The sequence below is a fragment of the Cavia porcellus genome, unplaced genomic scaffold (assembly GCF_034190915.1).
Source record: "Cavia porcellus strain 051 isolate PalLab524CR breed Dunkin Hartley unplaced genomic scaffold, mCavPor4.1 scaffold_20, whole genome shotgun sequence".
NCBI classification, from domain to species: Eukaryota; Metazoa; Chordata; class Mammalia; order Rodentia; family Caviidae; genus Cavia; species Cavia porcellus.
The window spans coordinates 6,517,590-6,541,308 of record NW_026947503.1 but is presented as its reverse complement, the minus strand read 5'-3'; the positions used below and the strand labels follow the sequence as shown (position 1 = coordinate 6,541,308).

The window sequence follows — 23,719 nt, the reverse complement described above, 5'->3', positions numbered from 1 at the left end:
CCTGCCTAGGTGACAAGCACACTACCTGTAATGTTCCATCTGCAAAGCCCAGAGCAACAGATGGCCTCCAGAAATGGTGGCTGTGTAGCTTCAACTCAGCTCCGACTGCTGGCCTCTATCAGGCACCTATGCTGCTCTGTCTCAAAGGTGATATCCCCACCCCTCTCCCCTCAACAAAGCACCCAGGAGTTGTGGCCTGAGCTGGCCTCTGGCTTCCAAGAACATCAGATGACTCTCTGGCTACTACCTCATCCTGCATTCTGTGCATTATAAAACACATTGTTTCTTCCTCAGCAAGTCAGGCTAAATGAAGCATCTTTGTTTCCCGATGTGAATGGATCCACTGTCTGCCTCATCTTCCTTCCGGGGATGGGGAGGGTTGGGACACAGAGAAATAGTTAATGAGGCGCACTTGGCATCTTGGCAGGACTTCCTCATTCAGATTCCTTGGATGCTGGGGAAGTGCTAAAGGCTCCAGAACACCAGCCCAATGGACCCCAAGCTCAGGAGAATGGTGAGCAGGGCTGCAAGGCCGAAGGCCACAGGATCCGAGGGCTGGATCCTGTTAGTGGCCCAGAGGGAGCATGTGTTACGCTGGCTGGTGGGGTGGGCAGGTAGATGTCCTTGGCACCCATGGGCTGTTGCACTTGTAATGATCTTAGGTGCTCACTGTCTCAGCCCAAAGGATGTGATATTTGGAATTACTTTATCACTAATATTTTTGGGTGATTGTGTATTCTTAAAAGTAATCTAATGGCAATATTTTCAAGCAGTTTATATTCAAAAGTTTCATGAACTCAGTCCACAGACTTCTTTGTTTCACTTAATATGTTTGCAAGCTTCCTTCATGCTGCGGCATGTCTGTACCTCTGTCCTTTTCGTGGTCAAATAATTTTTCACTGCATGCATATATCTTATTGTGTTTATCCATTTGTTATAGATTGAAATCTGAGTAGTTTCAACTATTTGGCTAGTGTGGAAACATAATGGTGCTCTAAACATTCGTGTGCTAGTTTTGATGAAGACAGGTTTTCACTTCTCTTGAGTGCATCTAGTAGGCGTTGAACAGCTGTGTCACATATTCTATCCTTTAAGAAACAGCCACTTATTGTAAACCCAGATATCAAGTTCAGTCATCCAAATATTACAATCCTCTCTCTAGTCTTCCTCACAATCCAAGAAGACATATGTACAAACCTATTGAGATGTTATTGGAATCCCAGCAGGTTAATTCCAATCTACTATCACCAGTGCAATCCACGGTGAGGGTAAAGACACAAAGGCATATTCCAAGTTAAGGGCAGCCAAGGGGTCCTAAGTCCAGTCCTTGTGAGGACGTGTGGACAAAGGCCTCTATCCTAGGCCTCTCCCAGCATTTATTATCTTGTGAATAAAGGGGGGTGGCTCAGGGATGGGTGATAGTGAGGATGTCGGGGATTACTGAGTAACTTGAGCTGGCTGGCCAGGTGCAAGATTGGCATCTCTGTAATTTGCAGATATAAAGATATGCAGAAGGACCAATTTACATAGCCCAATTAAGGTAGCAGTGGAATTGTTTTGGGGGCTATCACTTTGGTTTCTGATATGCAAACTCTTGTGTCCTGAGGAGTCATAGCCTCTTATCTTGAGGCTCCTGCCCAGTTGACATTCCAGGAGCTATTTGGTCTAACATCTCACCAGCTCAATCCTGTATTGTGGAGAGCACCATGCGAGGAAACGGGACTGTCTGATGGCTATAGACTTTGCACATTAGCACCCCAGCAGCCTTATTATTTGCAATGCTCAGAGCCAATTGGAGAGAAGGAAATACCCTAGCCAGCCTTTTACACATCAGTATAAGGAAATGAGTCTCCAAGTAATCAGTCACAACAATTGTTTTGTATTCAAAGGGAGTCATTGGAGTTGTCTCCCACACCACTGACCCATGCCATGTTCCTGTAGCCCTGTGCGATGGTTCCCACTTCACATTCTCACCAGCAATAGTCACCATGTATTTATTTTACTGTAATTATCCTCATAAGAATGAAACGATGCCTCTTGGTTTGCTCTGCATTTCCCTGGTAGCTAATGATGTTGCACATCTCTTCATGTATCTTTTGCCAAGGAAAATGCATTTTTGTGATACTGGGAATTGAACCCAGGCCTTTACACTAAGCTATGTCTATAGCCCTGTTTCATTTTGAGCCAGGATCTCACTAAGTTGCCCAGGCTAAACTCAAACTCGCAGGTCTCTTGCTTTAGCCTCCCAGAGTGCTAGAATTTTAGGACAGTGCTCACAGATTCAGCAGAATTAGTGTTTTAAAAAGTACCCTCCGCCCCACCTCCTACTTGAAAGATTCTTACATGACTCTAAGAATAGTTTTAAGTTGAAGCAGAGAAAGATTCCTGAGATTTTTTTTTTTTTTTTTTTTTTAGGATGTTTAGGTTATCCGAGTATCTTAGTGTCTGGGATTCACTTTAGAATTTTCTGGGAGCTGGAGGAGGCTTTTGCTAAAACAATATGGGCCCCAAGTTAATATTTGTTGGAACATGGAGACTCATACTCATCTGCCCACTTTTGTGCATGTTTGAAACTTTCCACTAAAACAAGAGCTGGGCAAGGAGCAGGCCGAGCAGGCAGTGGTCACCACTCCTGCAGTCACATCGCTGACCCAAACACTGGGCCTCTAGAGGTAGGTGATGGCACTGATCTCCCTTATCAGGACTGCTTGGGGCTTCCTTGGAGCGATTCTGCAGGCGCAGACATTTCTGGTACAGCTAAGCAGGGCTGAGAGGGAGATGGACACCTCCCTGCAGGGTAGGCCTCTTCCAGCGCGTGCTGGGCCTGGAGCCCACAAAGCATCTGCGGTTCTGTCCATCCACTGGGCAGAGGAGAAAGGCTAGTGTTCCTGCCATAGGCCTGAGGAAATATGCAAAGTGCTCTTCTCTAAAGAGAAAGGTTAAAATTAAGTAAAGAGTCAAAGAAAACATGGTAGAAAACTGAGAGGCAGGTTTTTTGAATAAAAGGAAGGGATTGAGGAAGAGGGACAAACAGAGAAGGAAGGTAAGGATCTAATATGATCAAGAAATTATTTAAAATCTGTATTGTATAAAGGATCCAACATGATCAAGAAACTATATATAAAACATACATATTATATACCAATTCCCTACAACTAATATAGCTAATATGTATTATACATACACTGCTAAAACATAGACTAATGAAAAAGAAATTATAAAGTTGCATATTGCTCTGCCATTTGTAACATGTGTATCGACAGTATCATTAGCACTGCAATAATACCTTCCTATCAACAAACACAGTGTGTATAACCTGTGGTCAAAATTTTCACATTATCCCAGGTGTCATTACACAGTCTGTTTTTCTAATCAGAACCCAAAGGCCTAAGTTTTGCATTTATTTAATGTATCTCTTAAAATCTTTGCCACTGTAAAATGCTACCCTTTCATTGGAGGTAGAACATAATGCTTTTATTTAATAAAGAAACCAGATCGTTTTTCTGTAGAAAATGCACAAGTGTTTGACAGTAACTCTTAATGTTTTTAGATTTCTGCTTTGATGATATGTAACCTCAAATTTATATCGCTCTCATCTTAAATAAGCAAAGAATTGAAGTAATTGTGAGCAATTTGTTCTGTCTTCTATTCTTACTGTCATCTTCAGTTTTAGTACTTTGAAAGTATTATTTTTATCATCATGAAATTATTTCTTCTCTAGAATAATTCATATTTTAGTGAGGAACAGAATCAGAACTAATTCATGGAACTGCTTTGATCTTATATCCTTGATTTTTTGTTGTTGTTGTTGTCCTGTTTGCACACTTGAACTCTGCTCTGATTTTCTTATCTGGCCCTGAGTTACTGACATGAGCACCCCATCTCAGCCTCAGCCCCCACAAATGAGATTACATGCAGCAGGGAATGAAGGAAACTTTGGTGAGGACTGTAGAGCAAGTTGGGAACGTAAAGTGATGATTAGGAACATGGGGGTGAGGACCACTGATCCTTGTGGTGTGACCCAGGACATGACCTTAATGTTCATTGCCTCAGTTTACTCATCAGTGAAATGGGCAATAGTATCCACCACACAGTGATTTAGCAAAATCATTGCATTAGGTACCCAGCATAGTGTCTGACCCTAACTCATGTTGCTAATACCAAGGACAGGACTTAAACTAACAAACCATAGAATGCATAAAATCACTGATTCTCTCTGGTATTTCATATAATCAGGAATACCAAAAACTTCCAATTCTGAATTTACTTCAAATACACATGCTGGTTTTTCTATATCACAAGTAACCTTCAGCACAATCTATGATGGAGATTAAATCCTGCTCCAGGATTCTTCCCGTGTGGGGAGAGCCATGTATAAATTCTTGATTACAAGGGCACCCCAGAAACGTGGCAGTTCCAAAAGCCGATAGAGTGGAGCTAGAGGAGCCCTTCACTTGTTGCAGGCTCACAGTGAGGGCAACCTCAGCCTCAGCCCAGTCAGCCCCGACTCAGGAAAGAGAAGAAGGGTGTGCAGAAACACAGACCAGTCCCAGGCGGTGCCTGAGACCAGGTGCCTCCCCAGGGGCACCTGCTCGATGTCCTTTGCTGCTCATCAGAGAGGGTCTGTGATACTCGCTCCTCCGCCGGCTCCAGGCTCCAGGGGCTTGGAAGAATCTGCTGTGGGCCGCAGCCATTTCTCTTTCAAGATGTAGCTGTGTCTCAACAAACCAGGGTACTGCCAGGAGCGGAGGCCCGCCTGGACTCCTGGAAAAGGCAGCAGGAGAAGGGGAGGGCTCTGGGGTGCTCTAGTCCCTGACCGCCTGGGGCTGGCCTCAAACTGTCTGAGCCCTAAGATAAAAATGTGGGTGTGTTTATGTGTCAGTGGCTGGAAAAGCTCTGGTTGTTTAACCTCCCTGATGAGGGGCACAGGGGAAACTCTGAAGCATGGCTTGATTCCTAAGGTCTCCCCGTCCCATCCCAGTCCCCAACATACTGCGGCGAGCCCTGTGGCATAGGGAGGTAAGGGAGGCCTGCCCAAAGCACAGTGCTCTAGTGTCCAGAATCTCCATCATCCTTTCAGGGGGTTACAGTCCTTCTGCTCTGAAACAGGACATAACTTTCAGGGCTCAAGCAAAGGACACCAAAAAACAGCAATGCTTGAAGTTGGGGGCAGTGTCCTCTGTCTAACCGTAAAAGAATGGGACCCAGAGCATGCTGAGGGAATGGGCATGGTGCGGAGGAGGGACAGCAATAGGAGGAAGCAGGCTCCTCGGGAAAGGGACGTGAGTTGTGATGCCCGCATGGCCCGGGAGCAGCCCCTGTGCCCTGCAAGCCTGAGTCCAGAGTCCACAGCATTTGCCAGTTTCCCCTCACAGTGTACCTGAGGCAGCCTCTTTACCCAATGCAGTCCCTTGTCCTGAGGGAGCTGCCCTGGGCTGCCACCTGGCGCTTGCTCTGCTGACTGCTCAAGGTTGGGGTCTTGAGCTCCTGTGGTCAGGGCCACAGTGAAGAGTAATTCCAAGACCTGGTCCAGGAGGCCGAGGATATCCAGGAAATAGACATTTGTGCCTTTTAAGATTAGTGATTGGAACATGCAAACTTTTCTGAGCCTTCAGTGTCTTCAGCCTAACTTTACTCTCCTCCTACTTGGGAAAGCCCACTTTGAGTAGCAGGTGGCACTTGTGGGGCATCTGCATACTGAGTTTTGCTGGGGTTAGGCAAGGGGACACTACCCTCCAGGAAATGAAATCCTTCTAGGTGAGTTCTGATGAAGGTAATATATGAGTTCACTCTTAAAATCCAAATAAAGCAACTGCATGCGCTATAAAATTGTAATTAAAAGCATATGGACTAAAAGGCATGGCAGCTGCCCCCAGTGAGCAAACATAAGACAAAGCATATACAAGGAAGCCATAGCAAATATGAAACTGAAAGAAAGAGCCAGATAGTTGAAGCTTAAATATCCTTGGAGACAATAGGTCATCTTAAAGGAGTAGATGAGTTTTAGAGGAAACTAGTTAGTCCAGAGAACAGAGAAAGACCTGCGATAAACATCCCCCAGCTCTGGGTAGGCTGCTTGATGTCTCTTCCTTCTTCATAAAAGTTTAATGTCTTGGGTTAGTGAAATTTTACGGAGATTTTAAGGCCATTTCTGATTCTTATGGATCCATAACTTCAGCAATAGCTTTTTCCTGAGCTTCAGAAGTCAAAAAGGATCAGAGAGGGTCAAGAGTCTGGGTCAGGAGGCCTCAAAGAGACCTGGTTCTGAAACTCTCCCACTCATGAAAATCCCAAGCTGGGGGGTACATTTTCTGAGTTCCTAAAATAAGAAAAATAAGCAAAAAGAAAAGTAGCCCTCAAAATTAATTGGAAAGTGGGTTTACTGCTGCTGAAATGTAAACTAGGACATATTTAAAATGGATATACATGAAGTATGTAAAAGAATGAAGTATGTTTAAAGTCTTTCAACAATAAATGCAAGACTAATACTCAAAAAAGAATAAGAAATTACAAAACTTAAGAGGGTACTTGTGAAACAAGAACATAGAGATATAAAAAAGGAGAAACTCCTGCCATGAAAAATAGTCATTGAAGTAGTTCGCTGGGTAGGATAGCTTCCAGACTGGGCTCAATCAAACAAAAGGACTTAGTAAACTGAAAAGCAATATGGAGAATCTGCCCAGGGAGCAGGGCAGAGAGACAAAAAGGAAAGAAAGAAAGCTAAGACACCTAGAGGAAATATGAGAGAAAAACACACAAGTGAGTTTTCAATTTCCAAGTGGATACTGAGAAAAGGGGACAATATATAAATGTGTCAGGAGGATCCCGCACAACAACACTGAGCAACATGAAGAATTCGGAGGAAATCTGAAGTGGTCCGAAGGTGAGTGGGCATCCGCAACCACCAGTGGTGGCTACTAACCTACTAACTGTGCTCCGCCTGGGAAGCTCTGCCTGTCAGTGCCTTGGGAGTGCAGAAGGCCCAGCTGAGCTGGAGCCTCAGAGCAGCAGCACAGACTTGGAAGTCTGGAAGAACTTAAGAGTGAAGGCCTTGGTGGGTAGAGAGAAGTCCTAAGACACCTAGAAGGTGGAAGAAGAATCAACAAAGGGCCCGTTGTGAACTTTCAGGGAGCAGACTCTGAGTCTGCTAAGAAAAAAAGAAGTCCTGTGCCCAAATTAAAATTTTGCCTGGCTCTTTTCAGGTCTATAGCTGCATTTCCTACATGATGCTGAAAAAACAACTTTTTGGATCAGTGCACATAAGCTACTGTTTGTGCCCTTAAAGACTGCAATGAATTATTCAATAGATACTGGGAAGTCTTATTCTATGACAGGCACTGCCCGGGAACTTAAGGATGTGGGAGAAGAGAGACAAGAGTCAGGCAAACGGTTATGAAGGAAATGGTAGAGTACTATGTAGCAATATTGTTGTGGGAAAATCCCCAAGTCAAGCCAACCAAACCCAACTAGAAGGAAGGCTGCACCAGGGAGACAGAAGGCGGCACTTCATCTCTACACTGGCAGACTGTTGGATCTCCACGCCAGCGGGCTGCGGTGGGACAATTCCTCAAGGCAACAGTGTGAATTTACAGAGAGCTTAGTTTATACAGAATTAGAAGTGGGAGGTACAAAACAAGTGACAAAACCTTACATAACTGGTTACATACATAGAGCCATACATTGACGGGCAGGCTAGGCTTGAGCAGATTTGTTGAAACGAAGGAATTGTTTATTATAATATAGAAACACTCCAGGAACAAGGGGGGGTGGCCTACAAAGGGCGCATTGTTAAAGGCAATGCCTTTTGCCTGGCTCTTTTCAGGTCTATAGCTGCATTTCCTACATGATGCTGAAAAAACAACTTTATAGAAGCCACCCTGGGAGGGGAGGGGCCCTGACAGGGTGTCCCTGATTAGCCCAGGGTGCCTTAAGGTGCAGACAATGGCCGACTCAGTGCTCATCAGAGCTCTGCCGCTGGGCTTTAGCACTGTCAAGGTCAACTGATTTCAGCAGAAGCAGCAGAACAGAAACTTGTCAGAGACCTCTAATTAACCATGAAATACTCATAAGTTTACTATTTTATAAGTGTGTTTTTACATTATAATTGTGCCCCACCAATATGAAATTAAAAGAATACTGTTCATGTGAAAATTCGTGTCCGCCTTTGGAATGTGACCTTATTTGGAAATAGTCTTTGTGCATATGATAAAATGAGATCATACTGGTCTGATGTGGGCCCTAAGTACAAAGATAGTGTCCTAAGAAGAGGACAAGACACAGAGACGCTCACAGAAGATGACCATGGGAAAATGGAAGCCGTGGTGGGAAGGGTGCAGCCACAAGCCAAGGAATCCCCGGGAACATCAGAAGGTGGGAAGAGGCGAGAAGGAGCCACTGCTGGAGCCTCTGGAGGGAGAGCGGCTCCGCCAGCAGCCTGACTGAGGGCTCCTCACCCCAGACCTTAGGAAAAGGGGCTGGCAGTCAGGGAAAGAATAAAACAGGGCAGTAGGGTTTACTCTTCTTTTCTTTCTTTCTTTTTTATTTTTATTTTTTATTAATCTCGCCTAGAAGGAGTGGAAGGAATTCCTTTGAAAGCATTAGCACAAATGGCACAAGGATTTAGATCAAAAGACCAGAAGAAAAGTAGGGCTGCACACCTGTCATTCTGGCTCTCAAGAGGCGGAGTCAGGAGGATCACTGCTGTGCGCTGGACATCAGGCTGTGTCCACAGCAAGTTCAACGCCAGTATGAACTACATAGTGAGATCCTGTTTCGAGACAAAAAAAGAAAAACAAACAGTTTTAGTTACTTTTTACTCATTGCTGAGATAAAATACCTGAAGCCCAAAGTTGGGAAAGGAAAGGTTTATTTCTTACAGTTTTTGGAGGTTTCAGTCCACACTCAGTTGGCTCCAAGGCAGGCAGGTATGGCTGGGCCGCTGTTCATGGCAGCTGCAAACAGCAAACAGGAACCAGCAAAGAGCAAGACACACCTTCTTCCTGCCATTACATCACATCCTGGCTCCACTCCTATGTGGGTGGAGCACTGACACCATCAATCCAAGCACTACACAATGAACTGATCACAAATGCACAATGCAAACTCATGAGGCCTGGGGGACACAGACATAAACCATGACACAAACAAACAAAAAAAACCCAAGAAGCAAACTGAAAGACTAGAGGCAGACCTGACAGACTGCACAGAGAAAGCAGGATGCTCCAACCAAAATAGCCGCCCTTCCCCACCTCCAATTAAATGCAAAGGAGACAGAAGGGGAGGGGGCCGCCTAATTTAAAGAGAAACCTTATTTATTATATAAAAGCACAGAAATGCCTTGGCTGGTGAACACAGAAGCATTTGGCAAAATTTTGCTTCTGCTCTTGAACTCCGCATTGGTGACAAACACAACTGCAGCCATCTACCCTGCACAAACACAGCTACCTCCCCTGAATTATGGAACAAATTAAGTTTGTAAAATGAATTTAAATTTGTGAACTGAGGTATCACTGTATACATGTAAGTATTTCCATTCTAGGCGTCACTTTAGTGCTGTACTAGATAACACTCATCTCCTTAGTCACTAACTTTAAATTGTCTTTCTATAGAACTCCTCCTAGCCAACATATAAATCCAGGGATAAGGCCAGGGTGCCCAGGTTAGAGCCTTGTGGCCTGGGGCTCATCCAAAGACAGCTCAGAGAGCCATTCAGGCTGTGCACCAAATTCCAGGTACCCACCCAGGAAGAAGGGTCCTTACATCAGATAACAAGAAGCCAGTTCAAAAGCCTGTGGGAAACCATCTTTCCAGAGTCTCGATGCTCACCACTAAGGCAGCTTTCTGTTTTTTCATTTTTACAGGCATAATATCTTCCTTTCTTAAATTCCTACTCCGTTAATTCATTACTGGTACTGAGTTTCAGATCCTGGTTAGCTGCTCACCCCAGCAGTGCTCAGCCTAGACACGGTACCACTATGAGAGAACACATTTCTGTTATTAAAACTTCCCCATTTGTGGTGCTTTCTTACAATACCCCAGGGAACTGAAACAAGAAGACGGAGAATTCTTCTGCAGTCTACCCTGGCCACTGGATCTCCATTTGGTCACAACCAAAAAGCAGCCTGAGACTGTTATAGGCAGCTGAGTTGGTTAGAAATATTATAGGTAGTGAGACAGGGCTGGGTCTTCAAAGGAGCCAGTGCAGAAGCCTAGATACCTTGCAGCTGTGGGGGAGATAGGAACCTCCTGCTGTGGGCCAGGCCTCAAGTAAAAAGATCAAACAAATGCATCCATATCCTAATGATTGATATTCTAAATAGCTATCACCCTGAGGAAGTGAGGAGTCACCATTGCAACCCCCTACGGAAGAGTCACTGCTCTCTAAGAATGCCCTCTTTCTATGTGACTGGCTTCCCCATTTGTCCCTAATGTAATCAGTTTTACCTAACTAATAATCTTACTGGTGAACCTTAGTTCTGTCCCACCTTGTGCCCATCTACTTTGTGAATTCCCAGTTTTCCCCACCTTGAACCTGTCCCACCCCATTTTACTCTATAAAAGTCCCTGGAAAAGACAGTCCCTGGCAACCCGCTCAGGACCCCTTCTGTCTCTCACACAGAAGCTTTCTCTCTCAAAGCATATATTCTACTCTTAACTTCCGTTGTTCCTACAATTCATTCTTTGATTTTAGAAAACACAAACTCACACCGGACATAGCAGGTTGGGAGTTTCATTTCTCTATGTCAGGACTCCACTGGTCTCTTGGGACTTGCTTCCTAGCCACCAAGAGCAGCTAAAGCCGCAGGCTTTGAAGGCAAAATTTTGCAATGAGGTTAGGGGTTTACAAAACAACAAAACCAAGTCTGAGTAATTGCACATTTCTAGAAAAAGAAACACGTTCTTTGGTGAGGGCTGCATTTTGATGCCGCTGCACTGCCCAGTCTCTCCTCTCCTGACTCCTGAATGGGGCTCTGTCCCCCTACTCACCCCTCTCTGTCCGGAATCTGGGCCTTTCCCCACACCCACTGCCCTGCCCGCGTGCTTCCTGCTCCTCTCTGTTCTGTCTCAGGATGCCTTGGTGTCATCTGCTGTCTCCTGAGATCACTTGGTCTCTTGCAAGATATCCAGAGGACAAGTTGGCCTCAGGTTTGGGCTCCAGTGTCAGGCGCAGCATCCTCAGTCACTTGGGGTTTGTACTTGCTGCATCTCAAAACTGCAGGAACTCGCCTTTGAGGAGTTTACACTCCAGCTTTATCTAATGATGCTTCTGTCACACGGTGTATTACATTGTATTAACTTAATCTGTTTTAGATTCCATCCTGTAGGAGAAAGAAAGGAAAAAATAGGAATTTTTGGTCATTTCACTTTATTTTCTGGCAGTTATTTGTTACTGTGCTACACTCCGCTGTCACATTTCCAGATGATGGGAGTCTCCATCAAAATGGTGCAAAGCTGTGCTATTTCTCGGGCTGATGTGTGCTAAGGCCTGAATCCTCAGCCAGGGTAGAGGGAATAAAAAGTGACATTGTTGCAGTTGGAATTACAGTAGCACTGCACATGGACAATGCAATGTTCCCCTTCCTCATGACCCGGCCACCAGGGTCAGAGAGGCCACTGAACTCAGAGGGGCCACCGAACCCATCCGGGCCTTGTAACTGGAGGACTAGCTGTCTTCTGTCCAGGATGGAAAGTCCAGCTGTGCATGTGCCATCTTTTGCTAGTCTATAAGGTGCATGGTAGGTACTGGGGTCTCTGGTTCAACTTGTCACCTGCCCTGAGCAAGCTAGCAGTAAGTGCTAGAGCCTAAGGTCTACAACCTGGAACCTCAGAGCTGCCTAGAACTGACACTCAGTTCTTCCTCCCTGCCCCACTTCTGGTCTTCTGACCTCTGCCCAACATTCCTAGCAGCCTGCTTAGAGTGCTAGCAAGCTTAGCGCCCCACTGTAGTACTCACCACCATTCCCATGTGGTATGCAAGCTTCACTTTCGGTTTCTCTGGAGTCAAATTAGCTGCTTAAACCCCACTAGAGGGAGGGGCAGAAATTCACAGCTCCTGTGGCTTTCTGGAAACTTGCTCCTCAGGTGCTCTCTTTCTTTTTTTTTTTAATTTCGGTACCGGGGATCGAACTCACGACCATACACTTGCAAAGCGGGCACTTAAGCCACTGAGCTAAATCCCCAGCCCCTCTCTCCACTCTTTCCGCACCGCTGCCATTCCTTTCCATTAAGTGGAACCCTCTGGCTGCACTGTATCTGCAGAACAACAGAATCCAGAAAAACCTGTTTCTTTTTTTTTTTAATCCCTTCATGCTGAGATTAAACTGGTCTGTACTCCATTTTTATGTTACAACAAATTCATCAAAGCACGAATAGAATAGAACAGTCTGTCAAACAGACACACAAAGAAGAAGCTGCCTTGGTAAGTAGAATTTTGGGATCCACCTTGACCCTCGCACTGAAGTTTCTTCCTGTATTTCTGACAACTTGTCCTGGACAAAAGCTGTGGGGCAGAAAGCGGCAGGACTCCCCTTTTTTTATCCCATATTCCCTGCAACACCGAACAACCAGCCCAGTAGGATTTTACCCCAGCTGCCACCTCCAAGGCTCCGTCCAGGTGCTGCTGTGTGGCAGGAGACCGGAAGTCTGCTTGGCAGTGTTGCCCAGGTCGGCAGCAGCTAAGCACACACAGGAGCCGCCTCTGCTTACAGCCAACAACTAGGAATGAGAGTGTGGCGGCACCAGTGAGGGAGGCCGGGCAACAACCAAAAAACAAAGAGCAAAGAATCGACAAAAGGCTAAGAAGACTGAGGACTGTCTCTGAATTTCTCACTCCAGGGAAGGGAGGGAGAGAGGGGAGACCGACACATCCTCTGGAAAAATAAAAAGTATCTAAAGTTCTAAAAATTAAAGAACTGTAAAACACGAGTGAGCTCAGGGGTGGTTGGAAGTGTTGTTCCCAATCTAAGAGTAAGTAGCAAGGATATTTAGGAGCCTGTGGGCAAGGGGGTAGCCAAGGAAGCACCAAGGCAGGCCCCTCTCTGTGCAGCTCGAACCCCACCCTCACACCACCTTCCCTCGCCCTTTTGGTCTTTCTGCAAAGGTGAAAGCCAGGAATAACCTTTCTAAATACACAGATTTTGTTCACAGGGTTCAAGGTCAGGCTTGGCCCACATGCAAGGAAATGAATAGTAATAGAGAGAGAAGAGAGGAAGTCTAGAATCCCCAGATGGTAAAGGCAGGATCTGCGCCAGTCATGGAGTCTGAGACCTGGATGGCAAATGTGCGGTCCCAGGCTCCAGGGCTATGGGGAAAGGGAGGCAAAGGACAGTTACTGTTGAGTGAGGGATGTAGCATTACGCTCAGAGCTAGCCCCCTGCCATAGGGATAGGGATCACAGCAGCTTGGTCAGGCCTGGAGAAGGACGAGGCTTTGTCCGCCCAGAAGGGGCAGCTGCTGCGGAGGCCTGACAGGTTCCCAGACTGTGTATGCACAGATGTAAACTCTGATCTCCTTTTCCCATGCCTTCTCTTTCTTCATTTTTCTCTTTTTGTTTTTCACTGAAGAGGGATGACAAATAACTTTCAAAATGCAAATTAAATGAAAAATAAAAAATAATAATTTTCATGTAAACTTAGGTGGTGAAGCCACAAAAAATAGTCTGTGCTTTCTCAAGTGGCTACAGGGAAGCTTTCCTGGGTGCTCTGAATTCCACTTTCCGGCCATCAGAGGTCTATGGGCACCGGAACCACCTGATTTACTATGTGTTACCTGGCTCTTGGCTCAGTCAGTAGCTTAGAGCTCAGTGGAATCCCGGGCCCTTAGAACTAAATCAGAAGTTCAGGACAGGCTCATCAGCACCACCTGCTGGGCAAAGTGCTTAACCTATTCATGAAGCAGCTTACCTTGCTTTGGCCCTCTTTTAAACCACTGCTATCTTCTTTTATATATTTATTTTTAACTTTTTTGTTTGTCTGTTTGTTTGTTTGTTGTTTTGAGACGGGGGCTCCCTATGTAGCCCATGCTGGCCTTGAACTCACTATGCAGCCCATGCTGGCCTTGAACTCACTATGCAGCCCAGGCTAGCCTTAACCTCACTATGCAGCCCAGGCTGACCCCAAACTCACAGCAGTCCTCCTGCCCCCGCTTCCCAGTGCTGGGGTTATAGGTGTGAGTCACCACGCCTGGCCTAGACATAGTTTTCATAGTCAACGATAGATCTTTTTTGTCAAGCAAATGGTTATATTTAGAATTATTTTCACGGCTATATTTGGATAAAATTCAGATACCGTACAATTTATCCATTAAAGCATGCCATTCAAGGGCTTTGGGGATAGTCAGACTAGTACAATCATTGCCCCAGTTAGATCTGGAATATCCTCATCGTGCAAAATAAACTCCCTACCCTTTGGAAGTCAGCCCCCGCTTGTCACCTAGGTACTGATCTACTTTGTCCCGATGGATTTACATATTCCAGACTTTTGTGTAAATGGAATCATGTGATAAGTAGCCCTTTATATCTGGCTTATTTCCTTTGATACAATGTCTGCAAGACTCCTCCGTGCTGTAGCATTTGCCAACACTTCATTCTTTCCAATTTGCTAAGTACTTCACCTCGCTGGATGCACATTTTGTGCATTCATTCATCTGTTGATGGACATTTGGGGTGCTTCTGCCTTTAGGCAAGGATGAATAGTGCACTGTAAGCCTCTACACAAGTTTTTGTGTAGACATATACTTTTATTTCTTTTCAGTCCATAGCTGGTAGTGGAATTGCTAGTTGATATGACAAGTCTATGTTTAATCACGAGAAACAATCAGGTTGTTTTCAAAGAGGTTGCATTTTATACATTTTTTATTAATGGTGTCAAAATTTCTGGTTTCTGCACATCCTCACTGCCACTTGCTTCCTGACTTTGTGACCCAGCCTCCTGGTGGAAATGAAGTGGTGTCTCATCGTGCCTCGATTTGAATTTCTCTGGTAGCTGATGATGTTGCATATTTTTTTTCATGTGCTTATTTGCCATTTTTATATTTTCTGTAGCAAAATGTCTATGAAGTCCTTTTTGTTTTTTGAACAGTTTTAAATTAGGTTGTTTATTTATTACTAAATTTTAATAGTTCATTCTATTCTAGCACAAGTCATTTTCATATATGTGATCTATAGATTTCCCTATGTGTGGTTTTCTTTTCATTTTCTGAATAGTGTCATTTGAGAAAAAACATTTTTATTTTTGATGAAGGCCAATTTATTTGTTTTTTATTTTACTGTCTGTGCTTTCAGTGATATATAATTACTTACTCCAAAGTTAGGAAGACTCGTATTTGTATTTTAAATTTTACTGTTTTTAGCACTTGCATCAGGTCTTCGGCACATTTTGAGTTAATTTTTGTGTGTAGTATAAGGAAGAGGTCCTGTTTCACCCTTTCTGTGGATATCCAGTTGTTTTAGTGCCATTTATCTAAAAGATTATTCTTTCCCCACCGGATTATCTTAACACCTTTACTGAAAATCAGTTAATCATAAATATGAGGATTTATTTCCAGACTTTCAATCTTATATGGTGAACTATACCCTTTTTACTCAAAGTTGTTCTCTTTACCTTCTTATTTTGAGAACATTGAGATTTCTGTGGTCTTTTAGGTTTTATGCAAATTGAATACTGGCCAAAAAGCATTGGAAGCTGAGCACTTTTTATCATTTCAACAATGATTTGATAGAAGGTGGAACACCTGCAAACTGCTCTTCCTTCAGCCAGTGCAGGGTTTATTATGTGGTGAGTGGTATTCTGGCTGAGAGGTGCACTCTTTTCTGCTGCAGGCTCATTATCTTGTTGAAGGTGAATTCCTAAAAGAATCAGAATATCCATACCCATGTCAAGTTCTCTTTACACCAACATGAAGCATATTTGGACATCCATCACTTTAAATACACCCACTTTTGGTTCCTAGATGCCCAGGAATGGAAGCAGCTATGGTAGGAAGCATTTGGGGAACATAAGTAAGTGACAGAGACCTCCCTGTAGAGCCCTCCTGATGCAGAAGCTAAACCTGCAGAGACCAAGGCCGTTATGCAAACCCTGAGAGAACATGGATGTTTGGCTTATCTCAAGTTCAATGGAATGTCTTGAAAATGTTTACAATAATCTAAACCATCTTTTAAAGTATCCTCCTTGCTGTTCTAGGGATAGTAGATTAGAGAAAGCCTCTCAAGATGCTGGTAGTTGAATGTGAAATATTCAACTACCTTCTTTTCAAAGAAGGTCTTGGTTACTTTTTACTCATTGTTGCGGTAAAATACTTGGTGCCCAAAATGAAGGAAGGAAAGGCTTATTTAGCTTACAGTTTTTGAATGCTTTAGTCCATCCTCAACTGGTAACAAGGCAGGGTGGTGTGGCTGAGGAAAAGCAGCTATTCATGGTGGCTGCGAGCAACAAGACAAAACAGGCACAAGGGAAAAGCATGCCTCTTTCTCTCCCTTGTATTGTATGCCAGCTACTCACCCCTGGGTGGGTGCAGCACTCACCTTACCAGTCCCAGCACTATTCAATGAACCAATCACAAATGCTAAAGTCAGTCACTTCCATGACAGCATGAGACTTTGGGGGGCCATCCAAACACAAACCATAACATTCCACCCATGGACTCCAGAAGATTCATACACATTCTTTATGAAACAGACCTTTAGTCCATCTCTAAGAGTTGTCAAAGTCCTATCAGTTTTAGCATTGCTGAAAAGTCCAAATCTCGTCTCTTTTTGAGATCTAAGGTGAACTCTTAGCTGTAATCCCCTGTACAAATGAAAACAAAGTTAAACACTTCCAACATACAATGGCACAAGATAAACATTACCATTCTAAAAGGTACAAATGGGGATACAAAGCATTGGGACAAAAGGAAATCCAAAATCCAGCAGGGCAAACATTAAGTCCTGTAGTTCCATGTGGAACATCTGAAGCAATCTGTGATAAACTGTGAACTCCAAAAGGCTTGAGTGACTCCACCCTCCATGGAAATTGTGGTTCTAACTCCCACAGCTTCTCTCTTGGGCTGCCTTTGCTCTCTCCTTGCAGGTTTGCTTAGGCAATCTATGCTCCTGGCTTTTTCCAAACTTGTGGGCTCTCCACTACATCTTTGGCTTCACACTCACAGCTGCACACACTGCTCTCTTAGGGGCACACTGCCTGGCCTCCCAGGCCTTCTGAAGTTGGGGTGGACCTTTTCAACTTCAGAATTCTTGCATTCTGAATGTGCCTAAAACCAGTGCTGTGTGAATGATGCCAAGGCCCATTGCCAGCTGGTGCAGTAACCAGGTTTTCCTTTCTCTTGGCTGTAGGAGTTGAGTGCCTGGATTGCTGAGCACTCTGAACCTGATTCTGAGCAACAAATTCCCTATGCTGCTGCCATTCTGGAACTTGGTGGGCCACTGCCATTTTGGAGCCTCCTGTGTCCTCTGCCACCATTCTGGAACATAGTGTGGCTGCAGCCACCGTTCTGGAACTTGGCACTCTGTGGCTTGCTTCTCAAAACAAAGTCTTTCACTTTTCAGTTTTGAGGCTGAAAGGGGTAGAGACCTACTGCTTCACATGATGTCCCCAGACCATCTTTTGTATTCTTTTGTTCCTTCTCAGCAATCAAGATCTTAGCTCTATCTTTATAGTTCACAGATTTACTGTGCTTTCTTTCTGGCCAAACTCACAACATTTTAAATCATCCTGCTGGGCTTTTCGCTTTTGATTTGCAACATAAATATTGCAAAAATCCCCAACAAATAACCATGCCACTATCTCAACATTAGACTGCCTTGAAATTTCTTCTGCCAGTTAGACTTTCACCCTTAATCTCAGTCTCAGGCAACATCTCTGGACAAGAGCAAAATGCAGACAACTTTTTGCCAAGCCATAGCACATATCATCGGGAGTTCAACAACCAATGCAGTCCTTCTTCCCAGGAAAAGCCTCCCAGGCCTGGTCTTTACCAGCAGGATTTCTGTCAGCCTTCTGGTGTTCTGAGTTCTGACCAGAATCTCCCATACGGAACAACCTAAGGTGTTCCAGCTCTTCTCCTTCAGATGATATCTCTGACATTTTCCAAACTATTCCTCCAAGCCATTCATAAAGGCTCTAAAACTACATGGTTAGGTATCGTTACAGCAGTGACCCCACTCCACTGGTACCAAATTCTGCTGAGACAAAACACTTGATGCCAAAAATGAAGGAAGGAAAGGTTTATTTAGCTGACAGTTGGTGGAGGTTTCAGTATATAATCAGCTGGCTCCAAGTCAGGGCAGCATGGCTGAAGGGCAACATGGTGGCTGCAATAGATACCAGAAGCAACAAAAGGGTAAAGGACAAAAGGCAAAGGCGAACTCCTTTTTTCCCTTATGTTACACGTTTGCTACCTGTCCCTGAGCATGTACAGCACTCACACTGCCAATCCTAGTGCTAGAGAACAAGCCAATCACAAACACTAAATTCAACCATGTTCATGAATGAATGAGGCTTTGTGGGTACACCCAGACACAAACCATAACACTTGTTGATAGTTTGTGGCAAGATAGGCAGTTGTTACCATGGGCATCTCATGATGAGTGTTATGGATTAAACACTTGTGGTCAATTTTAACACCAGCTGAATTAAATCAGCATGGTGCTGAGTATATATGGCTCATGAAAAGCTGCCAGTATAAAAGGAGATGTGGAGAGGAAGAGTAGTATTGTGGGTTCTAATAAATGTTGCTGTTTGGAGCCATTGGTTCTCCTGGAGGAGCGTGTCATGGCTAGCTTCCCTGTTATGAGTTCAGCCAGTATCATTGGAGGAACTTGAGACCTTGTCACTGAAAGTAGCTATGGTTCATTTTGGGGGACCTCTGGTCCTTACGCTGAACGTTGCTTCTTGGCTCCAGAGGGGAAGATGTGTGCTGTTAATCTCAAGGGGAAGCTTGTCATGATGGCTTCCTGACATATGCTTGACTGTTATCATCAGAAGAGCTTGGCCTCATTGTTGCTGAGGATTGGTGTGGTACTTTTCAGAGGAGCCCTGATCTTTATTTTGAGCATTGTTTCTTGGCTCCACTGCAGAACCCTTAATCTACTGGCACAGCTCCATCACCCCAATGGCATAGACTTTCCAGCTTCCACCACTGACCTTTGGGCCTTCCCAGCACAGATTCATGAAACAGACTTGCATCAGTTACTGTTGTGGGCTCTAGACCTCCAGTTGGACTCCTGGAAGGCATTGTCATGGGTTCTAGGTCTTCAGCTGCTATCATGCAGGACACTGCTGTGGGATCCAAGACATTGGCTATATTTTTCTAGGTCTTTAGAATTATGGACAGATTTCATGCACTTTCTTATATTTGACTCTGGTGGATCATCAAGTAGCTGTATTGGATAAGTCTTTCTTGAAGTATTCGAAAAGTTGAAAGTCTGACAATGTCACTTACTTTCAATGTCCCATCAACCATCCACAGGCTTCCTCTTTTGTGGCACTGCTGCTGCTACTTGAGAGGGGAATGTTCTCATTTCCTCCATCTGCCGGGCCATTGGACAAGGTTTTCCAGTACATTGACCTGCACCAGGATGAATTTGTACAGGTAGGAGAAGCTGCGCCTGCACACTTGGGTTATGACTTAGGGTCTGGGGAAATCATTATTTGCTGTGAGATGTGGATTTTTGTGCCTGACAAAATGATTCCACTGCCTGAGGATGCCTGTGACTCCTCACTGAATTAAAATAATTGCTGTTCATTATCTCTGTGAAAGAGATTCCCTCCCTACCAACTCCTCCTAGAAAGGGCACTGTTTATCCATACCCCACATATTTGATCTAGGTGTCCGCTAACACCTGTAGAACTCACATATATTCTGGTCCATCAGGTGGCCCACTAATAATGTCACTGGCTCCTGCTGAGTTCTGGACAGAGCTAGGGAGCTGAACAGCTTCAAAGTCAATGCCAATATTGTGTGTTTATGGCCCATGTGCAATGGACACTTGGTCTCCTCTCTTATGATCCTCTGCCTCCTTCCTAACTCACTATATGGCCATTGGCCCATAGTGTGGGCATTTGGGGCAGGAGGAAGCAATTAGAAAGGGAGGTAAGTGGGAGACCAGGGGAGAAGGAACGGAGAGAGATGAGCAAGTGGGGAGGCGCAGGTGCCTGTGGTACCCCATATTTCTGCTTCCCACTTCCATCTAGCCTCCCTGTCCCCTCTAAGGGTACCTCCATCCGTGACTATAGCTTTTCTACACTTACGTGCTTTTGGTTGTACTAGCCAGCCTGAGGCTCCTTGGGTCTCAATGGCTTTTGTATTCCAATTTCCCCCTCACACCATATCTAGTACATGGTAGGTGTTAAAACATGCTTATTGGATTCAGTCAACCAATTTTAGAAATACTATCATGAAAACAGATGTGAGATTTTCTAGCTTCTTGCTAAAGGCCCAAAGCTAAATGTCCAGGGCACTGTTCTTAAGCTTGATCTTTATGTAATCCTTTATCCTGCTGGAATATTAACCTGATGTAAAAGGGCTTGAGTGTGCTTCTGTCATTGGTTGCAGTTAACAGCGTATTGAAAAATGGTGTCTTGGGGCTGGGGATTTAGCTCAGTGACATAAGTGCCTGCCTTGCAAGCAGGCAGTTGTGAGTTCGATCCCTGGTACCGATAAAAACGAAAAACACACACACACAAAAAAAAGAAAAATGGTGTCTTGTGGTCATCAAATGCTGATTTGGGATTTTAGCTAAGATATCTCCTCTTCCCAACCTCCTTAAACACACTTAAGCCACCCAGTTTTGGGAGGACTCAGTATTTGCTTTATAAATTCTAGTTGGAGCACATAAGATAACATTTTTCCTTAAATAAATTCACCTAAAATAAGAGTGCTATGGGGCTGGGGATTTAGTTCAGTAGCATATGCATCTACCTGGCAAGTGTGACATAGTGAGTTGGATCCTTGGTAACAACAACAAAAAAAAGTGTTACAATCAGGAGAAAAATAACAATCTAAAATAAGTTAGGGCTGGACGTGATGGTGCCCTAGTAAATTCATTTACTAGGGAAGCTGAGTCAAGAGGTTCCTGAGTTTGAAGCCAACCTAGTCAACTTTGAGACCTTTTCTCAAAAAAAAAAAAAACTGTTACAGAGAAGAGTTAAGATTAGCCATCCAAAATATGTGTAATTTTTCTGAAAAAATATCCAGTTTCTAGTATAAGGAACTCAGTTTCTAACACTGAATTATAAATGATTTATTTACAATTATTGCTCAGAACTGCCATTCCATCAGCAATATCCAACTGGGTATTAGTGCATTCTCTAACAATGAAACCATTCCAGTGGTGTGTAAGGTCCATTCGTGCATGCTATAATCTTTTATTAGTGGCAACATTGGGAAATATTATACTTAACAATTTTGTATTTTTTGATAAATGAAAAATTTTTAAATTCTTTCTGGCAATCTTTGTAAGACTTGGTAAATTATTTGGAAGTATTATTCTTCAATATTTTGGATGGCGTGAGTAGCAAGTATATATGTGACATTTGAAAGTAGTAGAAAGTGAGATGAACCACATCACTGGGTGGTGTTTTTGCAAAGGAGCTATTTTATGAATGTTTCTTAAAACATTGGGTTTCTTAAGTATCTGGGTTTCCTTCAGTCAGGTATTGGTAGTTCTGGTTGGTAGTGCCAGGCACCATGTTAAGTCCTAACATACACTCTCTCAGCTCGTGACCATCATCCCCTGGAGTTAGGGAACATCACTCTCCTATAATTGAGGCTGAAGGGCTAAGAAATATACTCAAAGTCATATGACTGTAATGGGCCAGACAGGCTCAGGAACTAAGGCTGATTCTAAGACCAGATCTCACTGCCTACTGGACTTAGAGGTACAGGGAGGGGCCACCACTTTCTCCAATGTGTCCTGCCCCTTTTTGTTTAATAACCAGACACCTCTGGCCTCCAAGTTCTCCCTTAAACCCCCAATTCGTCTGTCAGTTGCTCTTGAATGTCATTGTGTTTACTAGCACAGTCTGTAGAGCTCCACCACCTGAAAATTATTTGAGAAATCCTTGTTTCCTGCTCTTGCATTTCCCCCACCTGAATGGATGTGAGTCTCTTCCCCAACCATACTAATACCTTCTTGCCTTTTCTCGTAGACACTCAAGGAGTGGGTGGCCATTGAGAGTGACTCTGTTCAACCTGTGCCTCGTTTTAGACAAGAACTCTTCCGGATGATGGCTGTGGCTGCTGACAAGCTCCAGCGCCTGGGAGCTGAAGTGGATTCTGTGGATTTGGGTTCTCAGCAGGTGCTGGCAAGTCTCCTTCCAGTTAGGGAGCCACCATTTCTGTGGCCATGAGTCACGCCTTCCTTTGGTGATGGCAAGTGAGGGGCTTGATCCTTGTCCCAAATCCTACCCACAGTATACTAATATCCAGTAAGAATGAAAAATTCCACCCACTCCCAAATGAGATCGTATTACTGACTTCTAGTCATATAAGGACTGCAGGTGGTGTCATATAGTAATAGAGGGGTGAGTGAACTTCACTTTGTTATGGAAAGATCCCTCCCTCCTTGTTCTCTGTCCATTTCCTGCATGTATGATTCATATTCTCCCAAGTGGTCCTCTACTTTAAATTCACATGCATCTGTCTTGAAGTCTCAATGTTTATAGCTACATTCTTTCATTGGAATCATTGCTTAAAACTCCCAATGCATCAAGAATGTTAGTCCTAAATCTATGTGCCCAGTGAAACCTTCTTTAGCAATGAGAACGTCAGATAATGCAAGTTGTCAGTATCCAGCCTGGTTACTTTAAACTAGCTAAGATCTGAGTTCTTATTGAAGAGTGCATCTTACGGACTATACTGTTTGCCACTGTGTATCAAAGGAAGCACATTACTTTAGCTATATTTTACTAAAAATGCATTGTAATACTATTTTAGAGATGGAAAAAGTGGTTGTCAGAACAAAGACATGGGCTTTACAGCAGAGGTTCCCAACCCTCAGGACGTGGACTTGTACCAGTCTGGGCCTGTTAGGACCTGAGCTTCATAGCAAGTGTGGAGCAGGAAGTGGGCCACTGAAGCTTCACTGTATTCCACTCTGCGTCACTTGAAATATTGCCCAAGCTCCACCTACCATTGGGTCAGCAGAGGCATCAGATTTTCATAGGTGCACAAACAGTAACCGAACTGCACATGCAAGGGACCAGGCTATGTGCTTCTGGTGAGAATCTAATGCCTGCTGATCTGAGGTGGATCTGAGGTGATGGTAATAGCATTGCAAAGTGGCTGCAAATACTAATTAGCAGAGACAGAGATTTGACTTCACAGAGATCATAAAAATCAATACTTTGCAGACTCATCAAAACCTGATGGGTGAATGGTAAGTAAAAATTAAGCCACATCTCCTGATGCACTTTACAGTGGAAAGTGAATTGATGGGACCACCTTGTCATAGGAAATCAAACTCAGAGCTCCCACTGATTCTGCATTATGGTGAGCTGTATAATTATTTCATTACATATTACAATTTAATAACAAGAGAAATAAATGTAATATACTTAAATCACCCTGAAACCATTCCTCCACCCCATCTCTGGAAAAACTGTCTTCCAAAAACTACCCCTGGTTCCTAAATAGTTGGGGACACTACTTTACAGGGGGCCCAGATAGAACTCCTAATTTTATTTTCTAGATTTTCTGGAAAAATAATGCACGTGTGTGT

At 44.0% G+C, this 23,719-nt stretch overlaps 1 protein-coding gene and 1 long non-coding RNA gene across 2 annotated transcripts in view; one reads left to right on the top strand and one right to left on the bottom strand.

Annotated features, from left to right (window-relative positions):
* Nucleotides 1-377: 377 nt before the first annotated feature.
* The window catches only part of Cndp1 (carnosine dipeptidase 1), a 51,217-nt gene continuing 27,875 nt past the window's right edge, over nt 378-23,719 (top strand). The window contains exons 1-3 of the mRNA XM_003466504.5: nt 378-514; nt 19,468-19,590; nt 22,149-22,298. Coding sequence (XP_003466552.2) covers nt 491-514; nt 19,468-19,590; nt 22,149-22,298 — 297 coding nt within the window. The 5' untranslated portion in view covers nt 378-490. The remainder of the gene's footprint in view (nt 515-19,467; nt 19,591-22,148; nt 22,299-23,719) is intronic.
* LOC106026937 (uncharacterized) lies at nt 8,512-12,598 on the bottom strand. Its single transcript, XR_010041361.1, has 3 exons — nt 11,954-12,598; nt 8,877-11,318; nt 8,512-8,767 (listed from the first exon to the last, which is right to left on the bottom strand). It is a non-coding gene; the product is annotated as an uncharacterized LOC106026937 (long non-coding RNA).